At 40.7% G+C, this 21,931-nt stretch overlaps 1 protein-coding gene across 6 annotated transcripts in view; it reads left to right on the top strand.

The window, feature by feature from the left end:
* RAF1 (Raf-1 proto-oncogene, serine/threonine kinase) overlaps positions 1–21,931 on the top strand; it is a 66,268-nt gene that overhangs the window by 1,855 nt on the left and 42,482 nt on the right. For 2 of the 6 annotated variants that reach the window (XM_081275922.1, XM_081275926.1), the window contains exon 2: positions 13,473–13,583. The exons of 1 other annotated variant lie outside the window; for it this stretch is intronic. In XM_081275922.1, coding sequence (XP_081132048.1) covers positions 13,532–13,583 — 52 coding nt within the window. In that variant the 5' untranslated portion in view covers positions 13,473–13,531. Of the gene's footprint in view, positions 1–60; positions 213–13,472; positions 13,584–21,931 lie in introns of those variants that run through there. 3 more of the 6 variants (XM_081275924.1, XM_081275923.1, XM_081275925.1) reach the window with 3 other exon arrangements.

Raw genomic sequence — 21,931 nt, 5'->3', positions numbered from 1 at the left:
CCAGCGCCGCCCCGGTGCCCAGTGCGCATTCCTCCTATTTTGGCAGCGGGAGACTCCGCCCGGAGCTGCCCCGTATCTTTGTTGTCACTCGGAGGGGCTCAGGGAGCGGGGGGGGGGGGAACCTCGGCTGGCGCCTCCTCCCTGGGTTCCTGACCCGAGTGACACCTTTTCGGGGGCGGACGCGAGGAGTCGGGGAAGGGAGGACGAAATGGGTCAGTGCCCCGCCACAAAGGCATCCGCGCCGCGCCCTGGGCTTCTGGGTTCTGCGGGTTTTGCTAATGAAAGGTTCGGGCCGCTTCCACCGGGGGCCTGGCCTCGGGGTGCCCCCCGGCTCGGAGCGCCCGGGCTGCCCTTTGTGGGCCGCGAGAGCCGCCCCCGGACGCCTCAGTCCCGCAGCCGCCCCGGGCTCTGCAGAGCGCGTCGCCGCTCGGACCCGGGGAGTCTGGGCACCGGGCGAGGCGGGGCGGCCGCGTTCATTCATTGTTCTCGGTCCAGGGCCTGGGTGCGCCTCTGGGGCTGCTCCTCGGGTGGGAGGAATGGGGGGGACCTCGTCTGGCTCCGTGATGAGCCGTGTCGGGGCGCTAGGGGGTCACTGGGTGGAAGTGCGGGGGGATCGCCGCGCACGTCGGTTGAGCTGTGCTGTCCGCGGGGCCCTCCCTTCGCTCCCAGGGCGTGGAAACAATGCGGCGCGATAAGGCTCGGTGGACCGAGTGTCCTGGGAACTCGGAGCAGCCGGTGTTGCTTGGGGGAGTTGAAAATCGGACAGCGGAGGCGGCTCTGGCGCCGGTGGGGTTTTGTGCGGAGTTTGCAAGGACGGGCTGGTGCTGCCCAGGTGAGGCCGAGGGGGCGCCGCGTAAGCTGAAGGCGCAGCTGCCACCCAGGCAGACCTTGCAGGAGTCGGATGAGTTGGGGGGGGGGCGGCAGATAATCTGGGGTGCCAGAAGGAAATGGCGAGGCGTGAGGGTCTCAAAGTTGAGTGTGATGGTCGCTGTTGTAGATAGTGGTGACCTGGTTGATTGACTTCATGTTTGTCCCAAAGGTATGTTCTTATTTTTTTTTGGGGGGGGGCGGGCGGTGGGGTGCAGGGCCTCTCACCTTGGGCCTCTGGCATGCTAGGCTTTGTACCAATGAGCTTCCACCCCAGCCCGGTGTTGCTAATTCTTGACTCAGATGATAGCTACCCCCCTACCGCCCCCGTGATGTTAAAGCTGATAGCTGTTGAAATGATTTACTTTGTTAAACCCAGTCAACAACATTATGGGTTTTGTGCTGATAAAATGGAGAGTGGACTGAAATTGTGCTGATAAAATGGAGAGTGGACTGAAATTCCCATTTCTAGAGATTCTTGCGAAAGATTCTTAACATTTTCCTGAGCCAGGTATATATAATTTTATGAGTTTTATAAACGTGGTACCCTCTGCTGATTCTGAACTTTGAATGACTGTTGACAGTATAAACTGTTCCTCACCCATAAGAAATTGGCAGATTATGTAAAATCTACATCTGAAAAAGTGTAGGAGGCAAGTTATTTTATTTTTTAAATTAGTTGTAGATGGACACAATACCTTTATTTATCTATCTGTATGTGGTGCTGAGCATCGAAATCAGTGCCTTATGTATGCTAAGTAAGACTCTACCGTTGAGCTACAACCCTAACCTCTGGTATTTTTTAAAATAATGTATTTTGTATTGTAGACTGTTTCTTTGGATTGATTCTTTGGTTTTCAGGTCTGTTATAAAGTCTTTAGCTCTATTAACAAGTCTTTATCTTTCTTAAACAGCTATTGTGATTAATGCTCATGCTAAAATAATTATTATGGAGTTAAAAGACTTCAGCTGGCAATTCCTAAATGTCTTTTGGGGTCACTGAAGAACGTTAAGATTCTTTCCATTTGTTTTTACCCTTATCATTTCAAGGGATAAGCTGTTTAAATTCCAACAGAAACATTTGACCCAGTTGAACACTGGATACTTGGAAAAATAAACCTGTTACTGTTTTGTTCTAAAAGCTTATCTTTTAGGTATGTGGTGTTTGCGATGATAGGTTGTAGCAGGATTGCTTAGTTTTTGTTGTAGTCAGTAGTTGAAAAAAACTTGTGCCTTTGAAGTGGAAGGCTTGAGTGAAATACATTTGAACATACTTTAAGGGATTTGGTTTAGTAGGAAAAAGAAGCATTAAGCTGGTCATTAGCGACAAAAAGTGAAAACTGAAGAGTGTTTAAACATCCAGTATTATATTACAGTTGCTCTGCCACAAGTTGCTTTTAGCTTGAAGTATGATGATTGTTGACTATGAAGATTAAACAACATAACTTTTTGAAAGTTAAATTTGACTTTTGTAGGAGCACTAGATTTATTTTTGAGATGGGAAGTCTAATAACTTCAAATTCCTATTTCAAGAATTCTGTTAGCAAATTGTGATTCCTCTGTATTTAAATCTCAGATGAACGGTTTGTTAGTAACCCACTGCCTAAAAATAGAGAAATGTTACATGAGCCAGCACTTTTGTTTGCATGTTAGGAACATAATAGGCCATACCTAATAATCCGGGTCTTGGGAGGCACTTGTTAACGTAACAGCAGGCCTTAATGTTGACTTGCAGGAGAGAATCTTAAATATTGCCTTCGAAAGGCAGTGAACTAATGTGACAGTTGAGGGGGTTTATGAAACCACAAACTCAAGATTCGACTTGCAAAGTTGTTGTGTTTTGTTTTCTAAGTTGTGCAGATCCTGGAAGTCATTTTTTCAAAAACTCATGACTGTGGTTGGAAAATTGCTCACCTTGACCAAATTAATTGGAAAATCAGGAACACCGGGTTCTTTTAAAATGTTGTTTAGGTCTCTTATTTTTGGCATGTGCATAGAGGGGCAAATTTCCTGATTGCTCATCTAACTTGGTTCAAAATATAACACTAGATATGAGGATCATCGTTTAGTTGATACTTATGGCATAGGGTTGTCCAATTTTATCTGTCATCCTCCTGGCAGGGGGTTTTGTTGTTGCCTGCAAAGTTGTGAGTTAAAAACTGCTTAATTACATATTAAAGTTTTCACCTTTAATTTTACAGTGTTTGAGTCATTCTCTTTCTCCTTTTATTCCCAAATTACTTGTAGCTCTCAGTGATTTTAGTAGTTAACTTCAGATCTGTTTGCCTTCTAAAATTACTCCTAGAATCTAGGTTTAACCAAGGAAAATGTCAAGTGGGTGTTGTTTCTTTGTTATTGGTTTTGGCTCAGGCTAGCTAAGTTTCTTTGGCAAATTACTCATGAAGTGTGTTAATTGGCATCACATTCCAATCAGTGTACATAGTATTTTTTTTTTTTTTAAGGAACACTTGACACACAGTTTTATTTTTAGACTAGATTCTAAAGGATTTAACTGGGTGGGGATTAACAATTCTAAAACTACTTTAGAATGTAAAAACTCTTTGTGATTTAGAAATTGTTTACATTTTTGGTTACTGAATGGGAAAGAGCAAGCCCTGATAATATTTTAAGAAAACCTTGTGGTCTATGCAGTGGTATCTCCTCCTCTTTCTTCTACATATTGGATTTAATTTGCTATCATCCAGTCGTAGAAGTAAATACGTCCTTACTGTTTTAATCAAGATGTTCTATTTTTTACCAGCCTGCTGTGAAAGTAAACATTCTTTTTTTTTTTTTTTCCTCCCCAGTCCTATTTTGTATTTTATTTAGAGACAGGGTCTCACTGAGTTGCTTAGTGCCTCACTTTTGCTGAGGCTGGCTTTGAACTCATGATCCTCCTGCCTCAGCCTCCAGAGCTGCTGGGATTATTGGGGGGGGGGAGACACTGCGCCCAGCTCTCTCTCTTTTTTTTAAGCTCCGTAACTAGGCATCATATTTAGACAGTGTTTTCCTTCATTCCCAGTTAGATTTCTGATGGGAGAGTAAGGGTAGTTGATGGTTAATTTGTATTTATGAGTGTTCATTCTTCGTCTGCATAGTTTGGAGACTATTTAAATTTGAGGTTTTGCCTAAATTTGAGATAGATGAAATCCTAGTTTTTTCCTGGAAGAATACAACTATTGATCTCCATGGCATATCTAATTAGGAAGCTTAAAAGTTTCTGGGAGACACATTTTCCTAGCTCCAAATGGATCACTAAAAAAAGAGCACCCACCGCATTTAAGAAAGTTGATTAGCAATAGAAAAGACTGGAAATCATTCACACCTCCAAAAAAGAAATGACTAAAGTATAGCCACCTGATATGGGACACTATCCTTTCCCTTAACATTTTATATGAAGCATTTATGACATGAAAAAATGCTGAACGCACATTATGTATCTGGAATGATTACAAGTGGATTTAAAAAAGTCAAAACAATAAAGTGAAATATTATTCAGTAATAAAAAAGTGATGTACTGATACATATATACAATGTGTATGGACTTTGAAAACATGCTAAGTGAAAGAAGCCAGACACAAAAGACCTCATGTTATATGATTTTATTTCTGTGACATGTTCAGAATAAAATCTGTAGATAAAAATTAGGGGTTAGGGGAAGTGGGACTAGGCAGTGACTGACTGTAATAGGAGGTTTTTTCTTTTTGGGTGATGAAAATATTCTAAATTGATTATGGAGATGGATGCACAACTCTGAATATAATAAAAGTCACTGAAATATATGCCTTAAATGAGTTGTAAAGAATGTAAATTATATCTTCAGTTAAAACAAACCAAAACATACACGTAGAAATACATGTAGATGTTACCAGTGGTTGTTAAGTGATAATTTTCGTCTTAATATATTCTGTACTTCCCAGATTCTCTGAATACATTGCCAGAGGTGGGGGTGGGCAGTACTGGGAATTGAACCCAGGACCTGTGCACTGAGCTATATTCTTATCTCTTATTTTGAGGACTGGTCTTGCTGTTAGTTGCTTAGATTGGCCCTGAATTTGTGATCCTCATGCCTCAGCCTCAGGAGTTGCTGGGATTACAGGCATGTGCCACCTCGCCCGGCTCTTACATTGATTGCTTTTATAATAGAAAAACACATTTATTAAAAAGTTAAATGAATTTGGCTGGGGTTGTGGCTCAGTGGTAGAGCGCTTGCTGAGTGTGTGTGAGGCACTGGGTTTGATCCCTACACCACATCTAAAAAAAAAAAAAAAAAATAAAGTTATTGTGTCCATCTACAACTAAAACATTTTTTTAAAAAAGTAAAATGAATTAATTTTGTTCATTGCATGGGTCCTTAACACCAGCCATTCAGTCACTTGTCAGATTGCATTGACAGATGTGTTTTTGAGCTGCTTTCAGGGATATACCTGCCTCCAGATTAGTTCACACCTTTATTACTATTTGCCTGGATTGTTAGACCTTTGATCTAAACTCTCTTTCTTCCCTTACCAGAGCCCTCTCCAAATTACTGTCAGACTCATTTTGTTAATGTGCAGACTCTTGCTGGGTGGGGTGGTGCAGGCCTGTAATCCCAGTGATTCAGGAGGCTAAGGCAGAAGGATACCAAGTTCAAGGCCAGCCTCAGCAATTTAGGGAGACCCTGTCTTGAAAGGAGGGGGAATGTAGTTCAGTGGTATAAAGTGCCCCGGGTTCAATCCCTAGTACCCATTCCCATTCTCTAAAATAGTACAGATTCTTACAAATTAAATTTTATTGTTTTTTGGAACATGCCACAAATTTCAAAGCGCACAGAAAATTATGTTGTGCAAAGTAATTCTGCCTTTTTTGTTTTGCAGCTACTCAGCTTTCTTTGATGAAGAGAAATACGTTATGGGGTTCCTATGCATTCTGTTTCTGATGACCCAAGAAAAATAAGTATAGGTGTGCTCACCTTACTTTCTTTCTGAAATCCTCAAGTCTTTATTGCCTACCAGGACCAAGTATACATTTCTTGCCTGGGTGTCTTGCTTACATGACTTCATTTACTATGTTTTGTGCAATTCAAAAGCTTGGGGTTTTTATTTTATTTTTTTGGTGGGGATAGGGGATTGGACCGTGGGACCCTTTACCACTGAGCTATACTCTTTATCTTGAGACAGAGTCTCTCACCTTGCTGAATTGCTGAGGCTGGCATCAAACTTGAAATCCTCCTGCATCAGTCTTCTGAAATGCTGGGATTTCAGGCATGTGCAACCCAAGCTTGCTCAAAAGCTATTTTTAAATTTTTTAGTACTGGGGATTGAACTCGGGGATACTTTACCACCGAACCACATCCCCAGCTCTTTTTCTTTTTTAATTTTTGAGACAGGGTCTTTCTAAATTGTCTAGGGCCTCACTAAATTCCTGAGGCTGGCCTGGAACTTGAATTCCTCCTGCCTCAGTCTCCCAAGTTGCTATAATTGTAGGCATGCGATGCTGTTGTGCCTACTTCAAAAGCTATTTTTTAAAGAACTTGGTAGGTGCAGGCTACTGTGCTTGGTGCAGGTGGAATAAGGCAAGTTCCTGCTTTCAAGGACCTTATCTAATGGAGAGAGCCTTACAGATTTCCTCACTTTTATCTGTTCCTCTTTTAAAAGCCATTTCAAACCCCATCTAAAAATCATTTCCTGGTTTTTTGCTCTCCTTTCCACTCTCTCGTCATTTTCTGTACTTCTCCCAAAAACCCTTGCATTTGTTTTTCTTTTGCATTTGATTTTCTTATGGCCTTTATCATATAGTTGTTTGTGAACTTATCATCCCATTAGATTATAAATTCAAATTAATGCTTTTCACTAGATGTTTGTTTATTGATATTTTGTGGGAAAATTTCCACTTGAGAGGCAGAGACGAGGCCCCTGTTCTTAGTGTAAGTGCTGAGTCTTAACTTCCAACACTTCACACTAAGTTTTACAAGTCCTCTTATTTAACCTTAAATAATTTTGTGCAAATGCTTTTTAGTACCCTGCACTTGTAGACTTGTATTTATTGTGAGACCTATTAACTTCTTTACATTTTCTTCCTCTTTTTTTGTTTTTTTTTTGGAACCTGGACTGAACTCGGGGACACTGGACCACTGAGCCATATCCCCAGCCCTATTTTGTACTTTATGTTTAGAGACAGGGTCTCACTGAGTTGCTTAAAATCTCATGGTGGCTGAGGCTGGCTTTGAACTCACGATCCTCCTGTCTCAACTGCTGGAGCTGCTGGGATTACAGGTGTGCACCGTGCCCAGCTATCTTTTTCCTCTTAGAGGACTTGAGTTTTAATCACTGTGCAATACTCAGGTGAACACAGTGCCTGGACCCCAGTTGCAGTGGAATTTATTGGATATAAGCTGCTAAATAATGTTTATTGTGTTGAATTTTGTCTTAAGTCTGACTAGGCTTAGCCTCCTTAAAGGTGGGGCATATTTTACTCTTCTTTATATATCTCTGGTTCTTTTATTTTTTAGTTTTTTTTTTTAGGTGGATACAATATCTTTATTTTTCTTTTTTATTTCTATGTGGTGTTGAGGATCGAACCCTGCACCCTGCGCATGCCAGGCAAGCGCGCCACCTCTTGAGCCACATCCCCAGCCCTCTCTGGTTCTTAAAACCTCATTTTACTTATACAACATTAGTTGAAGGAGTAGAGGTTCAGAGGTGGTTGACCTGTGGATTTGTGTCTTGCCCGTGCCACCACCACACCTGTGCACTGCCCTCTCCCACTCCCCACACCCCCACAATACAGAGAGTGCATACTTGATCTGTTTGCTGGGTGCTGTGACATGAGTGTGTGATCCCTGCAATTTGGGAGACCCGAGGCAGGAGGGTTGCAAGTTCAGGGCTAACCTGGGCAATTTATTGAGACCCTCAGTAACTTAGACTCTGTCTCAAAATGAAATATAAATTGGGCGCTGGAGTGCCTGTAATCCCAGCGGTTTGGAGGCTGAGACAGGAGGATTTCAAGGTCAAAGCCAGCCTCAGCAACTTAGGGAGACCCTGTTTCTAAATAAAATATAAGAAAGGGCTGGGGAGGTGACTCAGTGGTTAAGTGCCCCTGGTGTTCAATCTCTAATATAAATAAAATAAATAGGACTAGGGGTGTATCTTAGTGGTGGAACACTCTTGAGTTCAATCTCCAGTACCAAAAAAAAAAAAAAAAAAAAACCATGGGTGGTGGTATATGCCAGTATTTCCAGTGACTGGGAGCCTGAGGCAGGAGAATCTTTAAGTTCCAGGCCAGCCTCAGCAACTTGGTGAGACCTTGTCTCAAAAGTTTAAGAAGGGGGGGGGTGTAGCTCAGGGGTAAAGTGTCCCTGGGTTTAATCCTCAGTATCCCCCCAAACATTTTCTCAGAATTTTGTAGTTTAGGAACTGTGATTGGTACCAGCTTGCTGACGCTCCTCTCTCTGTTGGGCACTGTCTGTCGTGTTCTGTTCTTCCTGTTGGTTCCTTGAGGACATTTGGCAGCTTTAGCAGCTCTTACCATGCTGGCTTCTGCAGCCTTGGTTTTTAGACTTCAACAAAATTTTAACCAGAGGCAATGAAGAGATAACTGATACTCTCCTGCCTGCCTTGACCTTAGTTTGGACTGGGATTAGAGTATGATTGTGAGAGTACACATAGTAACCTTTCTGGCTAGTTTTAACTAGCTGTCTGACATTGCAAAATGGTCCCTTAAGCTGTGTGTGGATATGTGTGTTAAAATATAACATAAAATTTGCCATTTAAACCATTTTGGCGAGCAATTCATTGACAGTGGTCTTTGTTTGTTTTGTACTGGGGCTGAACCCAGGGGCAGTTGACTGCTAAGCTACATCTTCAGCCCTTCAAATTGACAGGGTCTTGCTGATTTGCTGAGGTTGACCTCCAACTTGTGATCCTCCTATTTCAGTCTCTTGCAGTAGCTGAAATGACAGCATTGCGTCACCACACCCGGCTACATTCGCAGTGTCTTGTAATCATCACCACTATCCATTTCCAGAGCTTTTTCATCACCCTAAACAGAAACTACCCATTAAATAATAATCCCCTGCCCTCAGCCCTTGGCAACTCGATTTTACTTTCTCTCTGAATTTTCCTGTTCCCAATTCTTCTTCTAAAGGGGACCATATAATATCTATCCTTTGGTGTCTGGCTGATTTCACCCAACATGTTTTCAAGGTACGTCCACTGGCAGCTTGTATCAGTACTTCAGTCTTTAGAGCTGAATAATATTTAATTGTATGGGTATGTCATATTTTGTTTATTCATTAATCTATTGATAGACACTTGGATTGTTTCTGCCTTTTGGCTGTTTTGAATAGTGCTGCTGTGAGCATCGGTGTAGGAGCATCTGTTTGAGATCCTGCTTTCCGTTCTTTCAGGTATATATGGAGGAGTGTTACTAATGGATCTTAAACTTTAAGTTTGTGTTTAACTTTTCTTTTTTCTTCTAGATACTGGGGATCAATCTCAGGGGTACTTTACCACAGAACTGCATCCTTAGTCCTTTTTTTTTTTTTTTTTTTCCAACAGTGTCTCACTAGTTGCTCAGGTTGGCCTCCAACTTGTGATCCTTCTGCCTTAGCCTCTAGAGTTGCTGGGATGATGGGCAGTGTGTCACTGTGCCCAGCCTGTGTTTAAGTTTTTGAGGAACTGCCACACTGTTTTGCACAGTGACTCTGTCATTTTACGTTCCCTACTAGCAAAGTGCAAGGGTTCCAGTATCTTCACATCTTGGCCAACTCTTGGTATTTCCCTTTTTTTTTGTTTTGTTTATTTTTTAAATAACAATAATTCTAACAAGTGTGAAGTAGCGGGCTGGGGCTGTAGCTCAGTGGTAAAGTGCTTGCCTCAAAAGTGTGAGGCACTGGGTTCGATCCTCAGCACCACATAAAAATAAAGATACTGTATGTTCATCTACAACTAAATAAATATTAAAAAAAAAAGTGTGAAGTAGCCCTTGGCTGCTTTTTTTTTTCTTCTTGCTAAGTAGAGCTAATGGGTAAACCAGAACCATAGAAGTTGGCTATATTTCAACCTGATAGATTTCCCCCTCCCTTACAAATGCATTTGTATATAATACTCTTCAAACAGATAAATTTTATACACAATTAATGGCTCCTCTTTTTTTCTGAAGAGTAAAGTTTACCTGTAAGCTGGTAAATGCAGTTGTTCTAGGTAACCTTTTTTATATGCTCAGACACTTTCTTTTAATTTTTTTTATTATTTAGAGAATACTTTTAGTTTCTGTAATCAAACCCACATAGATAAGACCTTATATATTTAATACAGTGCGTTACCCCTGTACAAATGGAAAAAAATTAAGTTTAACGTTTCTAGACCAATGTGGCTGTTAATTTCTGTACAATGCCAACTCAACACGGTAAACTGGAATACTTTTCCCAAAGTTGGCAGCACAACTAAAGTTTCCAAAAATTCAAATTATCTTTATGTGTGTGTGTGTGTGTGTGTGTGTGTGGATTAATAATAGCAGTATGTTCAGCAGCAACAGCGTTTCCAGGTTCTGCAGTCATCTGAACAGAATCAGACACACCCAACACACTCCATTTTTAAAAAGGGGAGAAAGTGAAAAAACAAAACCTGAGTCAGACGCTTTCTTTTAAAATATTTTTTTTTAGTTGTCAATGGATCTTTATTTTATTTACTTTTATGTGGTACTGAGAATCGAACCCAGGGCCTCACACATGCTTGGCAAGCGCTGTCCTGAGCCACTTCCAGCCCCTCATATGCTTTTAATCTAAAATGTATTCAGGCTGGTTGGGGTGGCGCATGCGGGAGAATCACAAGTTCAAGGCCAGCTTCAGCAACTTAGGTCTTAAGCAAATTAATGAGACCCTTAAGATAAAGGACTGGGACTCAGTGGGTGAGCACCCCCGAGTTAATCCCCAGTACTAAAATAGAAGAAAAAAAAGTATTTAAAGGTAGCTCAGTGATAGAGCACTTATCTACTATGCATGAAGCCCCTGGTTCAATCCCTAGTACTGCTCAAAAATGAAAAAAATGTATTTGGTTAACCAGTGAGGAATGATTTCAACTGATAGTGGATGATAAGAGATTAATTGAAAAAAGCAATGCACTAAGATATTTGTAATATCCCATTTTTACAAATAAAAATATAAGTACATATATATCTATGCTTAGAAAAGACCAGATACACATGTCCATATAGTTTAAAAGCTGCTGCAAGATGTTGGCATCTGGGCTGGGGATGTGGCTCAAGCGGTAGCGCGCTCGCCTGGCATGCGTGCGGCCCGGGTTCGATCCTCAGCACCACATACAAACAAAGATGTTGTGTCCGCCGAGAACTAAAAAATAAATATTAAAAATTCTCTCATTGTCTCTTACTCTCTCTCTCTCTTTCTCTCTCTCTCTCCTCTCTCACTCTCTCTTTAAAAAAAAAAAGATGTTGGCATCTACTAAAATAAACATCTGTGGGTTAACATTTTTATATACTATTTTTAGACTTTAATTTTTTTAAAAAAATTTTTCAGATTTTCCCCTTCTATGAATGTGTATTCTGTAATCAATCAATGTACCTTTTAAAAGTTGTACTGGGAAATATAAATTCTTGCAAAAGGGAAAGCAGGGAAGAGGTTAAAACAAAACAAAAAAAACTCCTGCTAATTTATCTGTTAAGTGCAACAGAAAAGTACCAAGGAAGGCTTAAGCAACTTTGAGACTGTCTCACAATGACAAATTAAAAAGGGCTGGGATGTGGTCACTGATTAAGTGCCTCTGGTTCAAACCCTGGCACAATGAAAAAAGGTTGTAGAGGGGAGGAAATTTGGTATTAATAATGCTCATAAAGACATTGAGTATGGGGGCTGGGGTTGGGGCTCAGCGGTAGAGCACTGGGTTCAATTCTCAGCACCACATACAAATAATAAAATAAAGGTCTAGTAACAACTAAAAATATTAAATACTGAGTATGAAGATTTACAATAAGAGAGCCAGGCCTCGTGGCTTATGCCTGCGATCCCAGCTATTCAGGAGACTGAGATGGGAGGAACCAGAGTTCAAGACCAGTTTGGACAATATGGCCAGACCCCATCTCTAAAAAATAAATGAATACACAAAGGGAAACAAAGTTATAATCATTTATCTGTGTGTATGTATGAATTTAAAAGGCTCTATCTTCTTCAGACCCATTTCTTTCCCAATTCTCCCTCTCTGTTCACATTCTCTGGACCTCCTCTGAGTTTCATTTTACCTTTGCTTTTTTTTTTTTTTTTTTGAAAGACTGCCTTTTCACATTCAAATAGCACAGAGAAACCATCCTTTATTGTCTACCACTTTGTCCTCTCCAACTAGAAGAGATCTTTCTATAATTCAAATTCTCAGTCTTTATAAGAACCCCATCCTCGCCCCACCCCCACAAAGGTATCATATCTGTCCTGAAAGTTCTTACTCTGCCTAGTAAGTGGTGACCATTTGAACACACACTTTCAAAGCTACCGCAAGGGGGCTGGTGTTGGGGCTCAGCGGTAGAGCACTTCTTACACCTAGCATGTGAGGCACTGGATCCGATCCTCAGCACCACATAAAAATAAAGATATTGTGTCAATCTATGACTAAAAAAATATTTAACAACAGCAAAAAACCAAAAGCTATTGCAAGGCCAGGGCTATGACTTTCTGAACTTCATAGTCTTCAAAGCCGCTAGAAGTCGAGAGTAGATTCTTAGAAATTGTTGAATGAATGGTGCTTATTGTTTCCTTGCAGTTCTTTGCCAGTATAGAGAGAGGCATTCTGGTTTCTTAGGTTATACATTAATATTTTATGTGGCAGATAAGTATTCAGTACTATGAAAAAAATTGCTAGGATAAATATTTTATCTACATTAGTATTTCTTTTTTAAAAATATTTTTAGGGCTGGGGTTGTGGCTCAGTGGTAGAGCGCCTGCCTGGCATGTGTGAAGCACCTGGCATCCTCAGCACCATATGTAAATAAAATATATATATATATTTAAAAATTCTTAAAGTAATTCTTAAAGTCTGGTATACCACTGAAGATAGGGAATTTTTTTCCTTGAAAGTGGTTGTCTCCAAAAGGACATGTTTGAGAACTAGCTGAATCAGATGGTTACTTCTTGAAACTGCATTAGCAGGAAAGACCTCTTATTTTGAGGACAGGTCCCAGAGTGTGACCAAATAGGTGATGCCGTTGTGTAAGATGGTAGATTCATTGATTTTATGTATGTTTTTATTTGTTTTGAGATAAGCAGTTTTGTTTTTGATGTTGTGTGTGTGTGGGTGTACTGGGGAATGAACCCACAGGCTCTTTAATACTGAGTTACATCCCAGGCCCTTTTAAATTTTGAGACAGGGTCTTGCTAAATTGCTGAAGCTGGCCTCAGGCTCCCAAATTGCTGGGATTATAGGCAGGTGCCACCATGCCTGGTATGACAAAGGCAGTTTCTTTCTTTCTTTCTTTTTTTAATATAACACCACTTCTTTTTTTGTGGGGAGTACCACTTTTTTTTTTTTTTTGATGGGGTGGTGGTGGTGGTACTGGGGATTGAACTCGGGGGCACTTGACCACTGAGCCCCATCCCCAGCCCTATTTTGTGTTTTATTTAGAGACAGGGTCTCACTGAGTTGATTAGCGTCTCGCTGTTGCTGAGGCTGGCTTAGAACTGATGATCCTCCTGCCTCAGTCTCCCAAGCTGCTGGGATTACAGGCGTGCAGGGGTAAGTGCCTGGCTTAAAACTACTTCTTGAATGTGCACGTTTTGCCACTAAAATTCATGCCTTCTATGTGGGAAAGGAATTAATGATGCAAGATTAAATTAATATTTCTTGGCAGTTAATTGAGTGAGATTTAATAACTGGGTGATTTTTGCTTCCCCTCCTCCCTTTCGTATATAGCTATTTTTTAATCCTGTTGTTTCCTGGCCACCAGAAAAATCATCTCTAAATCATATTTATTTGTCTGTTGTATATTTTGGTACTTGTGTTAACGTTGTACTTTGTAAATGGATGATTCATTTTAAAATGAGCAGTTGTTGCCTAAATGAAGAAACAATGACTGATTTAGAGATTAAAAAGAAAAACTTGAGTTACAAACAATTCCAAGAGATTTAAAATGAAAGTAATGAAAAACTCATTTTGTGGTGAGAGTTAAAAATGAAATTGGCTCCAGACATCTTTCACTATGGAACTGATTGTTTTTGCATAATTGTTTTTGAATTAGCTCATTTTTGACTTGCATTTTTAAGTTAATTATAATTTTACCACACTAGAATCTGGGACAGGGGTGTAGCACACTGGCCAGGTGCTTGCCTACCATGCACAAAGTCTTGGGGTTCAGTCCCCAGCCCAAAAAACAAAACCCCAAACACTAGAATCTGTTCTCTAAACTTGGGCGGCTCCTGCTGACTTGCTTTTAGAAGGGGAGAGTGGGGCAGCTCTTCATGTGAGTGTTTGCTGGTCAGTCATCTGATGAAGTTACCAGTTTATGGTCAGAAATTGAGAAAGAGGAGTGAGGAAACTCGAGACATTGACACACACCACCTTGAAGTGCATGAGAGTGCCCTTTTGGACGGGTTAGGAAACTAGCGTAAGGCTTTTGCAGACTAGACATATTGTTTCTTAGCTTGGAGGAGATGAATATTTGAGCATGTTTGTTTGTTCAGCAGAAACTTTATGTATGAGGGTGATTTTTTCCCCCCTCGTATTGTTTGTATAGCCAGGCGAATTTTTAAAAAACCCCAAACACAGAAAACACTCGTTCCCTAAAGTAAGCTTGAGATAGTCTTGAAACTGAGCAATCTGTCAGATGAAGCAAGGCTGAATCAAAGAAAGGAATGCGTATAAAAGAGGAATGAATTTGGTGAAGTCACGTTGTAAGGACATTAACATACAGTTCATCTAAGTTTCTGCTGTGTATCCCCCAGATGTTCCCTCCCTCCCTCCCCCAGACTGGCACGGAATCCAGGGCCCTGCACGTGCTAGGCAAGTGCTCTGTCACTGAGCTACTTTTCCAGTCCTTTTTATTTTGAGACAGGGTCTTGTAAATTGCCCAGGCTGACCTTGAACTTATCCTCCTACCTCCTTAGTCACTGGAGTAGCTGGAATTACAGGCTATGCCTGGCTTTTGGATTTTTTTTTTTTTATTGGGGATAGAATCCCGGGACACCCTACTACTAAGCTACATCCCCAGTCCCTTCTCTTAATTTTGAGATAGGGTCTTGCTGAGACGCCCAGGCTGGCCTCAAACTTGGGATTCTCCTGCTTCAACCTTGGAGCTACTGGAATTATAGGCATGTGACACCACGCCCTGCTAACTTTTGGAATCTTAAAGGTTCCTTGTATAATTAGGTAATCAACACTGAGTAGATATGTCTTTAGAACAGTGTTCTGATTAGAATGGCTATTAGAGTTGTTTAATATATAATTTCATATTTCATTGCCACCATTTTCCCGAACTCTCAATCTATTTTCCAATCTTTTGATACAACAAATACTTTATTTCAATTAGTTACTGATTAAAACAAATGCCTACTCTGAATAAAATGTGTTTATTACTTAGACTGGATAGAGCTACTTTTACCTGCATTTACTTTGAGGAACAGTAAAATAGGATATATTTTTTTAAACATGAAATTTTTTTAGTTGATTCTGGACCTTTATTTATTTATTTACAATGTATTGCTGAGAATTGAACCCAGTGCCTCACACATACGAGGCAAGCACTTTACCACATTGAGCCACACCCCAAGCCCTTAAAATAGGATATTTTGTGTTTCTCTTAAGTGTTACATAGCTATAAGTTGTTCATAGCATTTGGTTTATTTTCTCCTTTATTATTTTCTTTTCATATTAAATCTTCTTTCCTTGGAAATAAGATTTTTTGAGGAAACGATAAACTCAGAGGGAGATGTTTTCAAAAAGTTGCATTGGTTAATTGTAGGTGATTTAGAGAGTGTGGTTGTTATTCATAGGTTCCAAGTTATAGACTAATGGGAAAAACATTTAGAATTGTCCCAGAGGATCTTTGAAGAATCTGGAAGCCAGGCATGGTGACACATGCCAGTAATATCAGCTATTCCTGAAACTAGGCAGGGAGATCACAAGTTCTGGGTCAACCTAGGCAACTTAAGTTACAAGCCTGAGTCTCAAAAAATTTCAAGGGCTGAGGATTGAACCCAGTGCATTAGGCCCTGTGTTCAGTCCCTTATATTGGAAAATACAAAAACGAAAAAGGATTTGGATGGAAATAATTTCCAAAAAGCAAACAAACAATGTATAGCCAATATGGGGAAATACAGACTTCTGTAAGTAATGTCAGAGTACAGTTGACCTGTACTTTGGAACCTGGGACTTACTATTCCAAATACAGTAACGGTGTTTAAGAGCTTTAGGCAACAAACTGGAAAATCCCAGGCCAGAGGTTTAAAAGCTGTCTAGAAAGTGGCTGATTATTGTAACCAACAGAATATAATTTCTGGTTAATGGAAACATCATTGCCTGTATTTAAAAAAAAAAAAAAAAATAGTTGTGGGCCTGGGGTTGTGGCTCAGTGGTAGAGCACTTGCCTAGCATGCGTGAGACACTGGGTTTGATCCTCAGCACCACATAAAAATATTGTGTCCACCTACAACTAAAAAATAAATATTAAAAATAGTTATAACTATTTTAATATTTATATTAAATATAAATATAAATATTAATATTAATATTAAATAAATATAATATATAATTATAAAATATAAAATATAGTTAAATAAATATAATATTATTATAAAATATATAAACCTGCCGAGCATGCATGCCTATAATCCCAGCGACTCAGTAGGCAGAGTCAGGATGATTGCAAGTTCAAGGCCAGCATCAGCAATTTAGGCCCTAAAAAACTTAGAGAGACCGTGTCTCAAAATAAAAAGGGCTGAGAGAGTGGCTTGGTGGTTAAGTACCTCTGGGTTCTAGCCCTAGAACCAAAAATAAATAAATTAAAGAAACTACCAAGTAAGAGAAAGTGACATAAATAAATCTTAAATTTAGCTATCACTAAGGAAAACAGCATTTAAAAATGTTAGACTCCAGTGTATTTAGATCTTTATGTCAGAGGTGGACTTTTAGCTCTTATTACCAGTTCTTCCTCCTCCTACTTTCAAACCAAGGAGAAACTCCAGCCAGATAATATTACAACAGAATTCTAACTCTAGGGTAGTGCTCAAGTTATTTTGATATATAGGAATTCTTTTGTATTGACTAACATTCACAATTAATGAGTCACAGTTTGTAATTCTGCTGTCTTCAGATTACGCCAAAGTTACTATTCTCAGTACTGGGGGTAGGTGAGTGCTTTACCACTGAGCTTCATCTCTGGCCTAGGCTGGCCTCAAACTTGCAATCCTGGTGCCCCAGACTCCTGAATAGCTGGCATTACAGGCATGTGCCACCCCAACAAAACCCTCTCAGGTTTTCTTAAAGTTTTTGTTTTTTCTAACTTTATTAATCTAGCACTGTTTATTCATTTTATGTATTCATTTGTCCTGGGGATTGAACTCAAGGCCTTGTGCATCAAAGGCCTACCTCAACAAACCTGAGCTACCTCTCAGCTCTTTTTATTTTGGGGGGTACCAGTGATTGAGCTCCGAGGTACTCAACCACTCAGCCGCATCCCCAGCCCTATTTTGTATTTTATTTAGAGACAGGGTCTCACTGAGTTGCTTAGTGCCCCCCTATTGCTGAGGCTGGCTTGGAACTGGCGAGCCTCCTGCCTCAGCCTCCCAAACTGCTGGGATTACAGGCTTGAGCCACTGCACCCGGCTCTTTAATTTTTTTTGTTTTAAGACAGGGTCTCTGGGGCTGGGGATGTGGCTCAAGCGGTAGCGCGCTCGCCTGGCATGCGTGCGGCCCGGGTTCGATCCTCAGCACCACATACCAACAAAGATGTTGTGTCCGCTGAGAACTGAAAAATAAATATTAAAAATTCTCTCTCTCTCTCTCTCTCTCTCCTCACTCTCTTTAGGGAAAAAAAAAAAAAAGGTTTTTTAAAAAAAAAAAAAAAGACAGGGTCTCATTAAGTTGCCTAGGCTTGAACTTGAGATCCTTCTGCCTCAGCATCCGAGTAGCTGTGGTTACAGGCCTGCGCTGTGTTACCCAGCAAGTCTGCTTGCTTTTTAATTTTAAACAAGTCAGATTTTCACAAACATACTGTCCCCTATATTTACTACCCTCTTAGTTGATCTTAACATGTTTGAGTACCTAACATTGTTCCCACCTCTTCTGACCTGTTTCTTCACCGGGTGGTGCTTTGTGGAGATCGAGGCCTGAGGATTGTGGGAACTGCTCAAAGGGCTACAGGCTCTCTGGAAGTGGAGGACAGAGGAAGTAGAGCCAGGAGGATGTTTGGGATTCTGTGCTGATGCCCATGGGTTGAGAGGCAGATACTGTGCTCTCTTACCTGCCATTTGATTTGTTGCCTGAGGACAGAAGTACTGTATTGTAGGTTGGACCTGTGTCTTGCCTTGCCAGTGTTTAGGCTTCTTTTTTCTTGAAAGTGTAAGAGGTGAAAGTCAGTGGGCTTTTATTTCTGTTACCCTCTGTCTTCATAGCTGGCTTTCTTTCATAGTTTTTTTTCCTGCAATACTTTTTGTTTAGCAGAAAACTAATTCATTGTATTGGTGCATTTTTTCATAGAAGCACTCAAGAGTGCATTCCTGAATTTTAAGAAATATGAATATACCATGAAAGTTGAGTTTTTCTGATAGTTTCAAATCATTCAAGATGGGGCTGACAAATTCATTTTGAACCATGGAAGTTAACTAATTTAGCTGTGACCTATAAAACTTATTGACATTTGGCCTGGGCATGTTACTTGGTGGTTAGAGCATGTGCTTAGCATGTGTGAGGCCTTGAGTTCTGCTTCCAGCACCACCAAAAAGAGAAAAAAAAATTGGCGCTCAGTGGTCAATTGTTTGTCTTTGTGTTGCTGGGGATTGAGCACAGGGCTTTGAACATGCTAGGAGAGTGATCTACCATTGGACTGCACCCCAGCCCCTTCGTTTTTATTGAGAAATTGGCTTCATGTTTTTACTAAAATGAGGAAGTGTTCTTAGGGCTTGCAGCCGGGTCGCCAATAGTATCTGCCCCATTGTAAATCCAAAGACAGTAGAAAGCAGTGACTGCTATATTATTATGGAATCTTTTACAGACATAATGTGAATTTATCAGTTTCTCCACATTTTAGCATTGCAAGAAAGAATGACAGAATTTTAAGTTTGTATTCATCTTCTCCTTAATTTTGCTGAATGGTTGCTTTCATGCTTGACAACTTGTGCATATTGAGTATTTTCAATTGACATTTTGGAGTCTAAACTACAGCTAGTACCATGTGTTTCTGCTTAAAGAATTTTTGTTTTAGGACACGTCTCTGAAACGTTTGGAAATTTTGTATTTCCTTGAAGCTAAACTATTTTTTTCTCAGTATCCAAAATCCTTTTGTTCCTGAATATCCTTTTGCACGTTCTGTGATCCCGCGCTGCTGTTTGAAACTCAGCAGTGTATGTTTAGGACAAGTTGAATATGTGACGAAACAGGTGAGCAACCAAATGGTACTTGGTTTTATGTCTGATATGAAACAACTGTGCAGGACAGTGCCAAACAGCAGTAAGTCACTTGGGGATATCATCAGCATCATAGAATTTCATAATGGCCTCAATTGGGTATTGTTAAATAAAATTTATAGGCAGCCATTGTTTTAGACTAGCCTTTTGTAAGAGGACACTGCAGACCAGAGCAAGCCAGAATGGAGTGACTCATGCCGAGTGCCACTTAATCAAACTGAATTCTGAAATGAGCCAGTTCAAACAGCCCTAGCAATCTGGAGACAGTGGCACATACCTGTGTAACTTTAGTGACTGAGGAGGATGGCCAGCTCAAGCCCAGCCTTGGCCACTTAGCAACACCCTGTCTCAAAATAAAAAGTGAAGAAAGGTCCTGGGGATGTAGCTCAGTGGTGGAGCACTTGCCTAGCATGTGGGAGGCGCTGGGCTCAACCCCCAGCCCTGCAAAAACAGAAAACAAAAAACCAAACCACGAGACTCCCAGGAATCAATCAAAAGGGGCCCAGCATGATAAGGAAGTCTCCTGTGTGTTAACTTTATAAGGAAAGCAAACTTGAAACAACCAATAACACTTTTGTTCGCTATTTCTGCTTTTCTCAGCTTTTTATGTCTGTAAAACCAACTTCCTCTGCTCAGTTGATTGGAACACTCTGTTTTATAGAATGAGGTGTTGGCTGATTTTAGAATCTCAAGAGCCCATTAAGATGTAATTTTGTCTTTGACAGTATTATCAGCTGGTTTCTGTCTGTCTGGGCTTTGATGAATTGTTGTTTGACCTTAGCTGATTGCCAATCAGCAGTTATTCTATGTTGATTTTATAGTTTTCCCATAATTGCCGGCATCCTAGGTCCAAGTGTGGCTGCTGCTTTTTTTTTTTTTTTTTTTTTTAAATCCTCCAGCCTCAGCCCCCGAAGTAAGTGGGATTACCGGCATGGGCCACCATGCCCAGCCTGAGTATAGCTTTTGAACATTGTCTAGTTCATAAATCATGGCACTCAGGATTTTTGTTAAAACTTGCAGAAATGCTTTTATGCCAGCCTGTTGCTCATTCAGAAGTACATCTTAAGGACCTATAATGTGCTGGACACTCTTAAAGGCAGTATGACAAGCAAATCAGAATGATTGGGTAGGCAAATACATAATATAATTTTTTTGGGGGGGTGCTGGGGATTGAACCCAGGGCCTTGTGCATGCAAGGCAAGTGCTCTACCAACTGAGCTCTTTATACCCAGCCCGTTAATATAATTTGAAACTGTGAAAAATGATGGAAACTATAAAGCTGAGTCGAAAATGAGGCGATGGGGCGGGGTACTCTGGAACACAGTGCTTGGTTGAGGTGACATTTGAGTGGAAACATGCTTGCCAAGTGAAACAGCAAGAAGACCCGTGTGGGCCCTGCATGGTGTCACATGCCTATGATCCCCGCTTTCTGGGAGGCTGAGGTAGGAGGATGGCAAATTTTGGATGAAGTTGGCGACTTAGCAAGACCCTGTCTCAAAATGAAATAAAAAGAGGGCTGGGGGTGTAGTTCGCAGTGGAGCACTGGCCAACGTGTGTGAGGACCTGCATCCATCCTCAGGATCTCAGGTGGAAAGAAAACAAAGCCGGATGTTAGGAATAAAGTGAGCGAGAGAGAAGTGGGTAGCAGATCAGGGGCAAAGGAGAAAGGAGGCCAGGATTTGTCATAGTTAAAGAATTTGAGCTCTATTTTGAGTGTAAGGGGGCAGGGTCTCTGGAGGATTTTAGCAGAGGAATAATGTGACCAAGTTTGTGTTGTATGATCGCAAGGACTACTCTGTAGAGAATTGAGAGAGGGACTGGGAGTGGACATAGTGACTCTTGGAGTATTCTAGGCCAGAGATAATGGTGGTTTAGATTAGACAGGTTGAGATTAGATTGATGTGGTTGGTTTTTTTTTTTTTTTTTTTTAAAGGTACTACAGATGGAACCCAAAACCTCACACATATTGGCAAGTACTTTACCAACTGAGCTACACCCACAGTCCACTTTTCTTATTTTGAGATAGGATCTTGCTTAATTGTCCAGGTTGGGCCTTAACTTGCCATCCTTCTGTCTTAGCCACACAAGTACTACACATGTGGTTGGTTTGGGGGGTGGAGATTGGGAATTGAACACTGAGCTACATCCCCAGCTCTCCTTTAAAAAAAAAAAATTTAATAGATGGACCCAACACCTTCATTCCATTTATCTATTTATTTATATGTGGTGCTGAGGATCTAACCCAGGGCCTCACACATGTTGGGCAAGTGCTCTATCACTGAGCTACAGCCCCAGCCCAACCCTCTTAAAGTTTTATTTTGAGACAGTCTCAGTAAGTTGCTTAGGGCCTCATTAAGTTGCTGAGGCTGGTCTCAAACTTGTGATCCTCCCTAGTCGATAGAATCACAGGCATGTACTAACTACACTGTGGGGTTGGATTTTTGAGGAGTACCTGGTGGGACCTGA

This window comes from Spermophilus citellus, assembly GCF_964194105.1.
Source record: "Spermophilus citellus genome assembly, chromosome: 19".
Lineage (NCBI taxonomy): Eukaryota > Metazoa > Chordata > Mammalia > Rodentia > Sciuridae > Spermophilus > Spermophilus citellus.
Note: the sequence above shows the minus strand (reverse complement) of the source record. Positions and strands in the feature narration are given on the sequence as shown.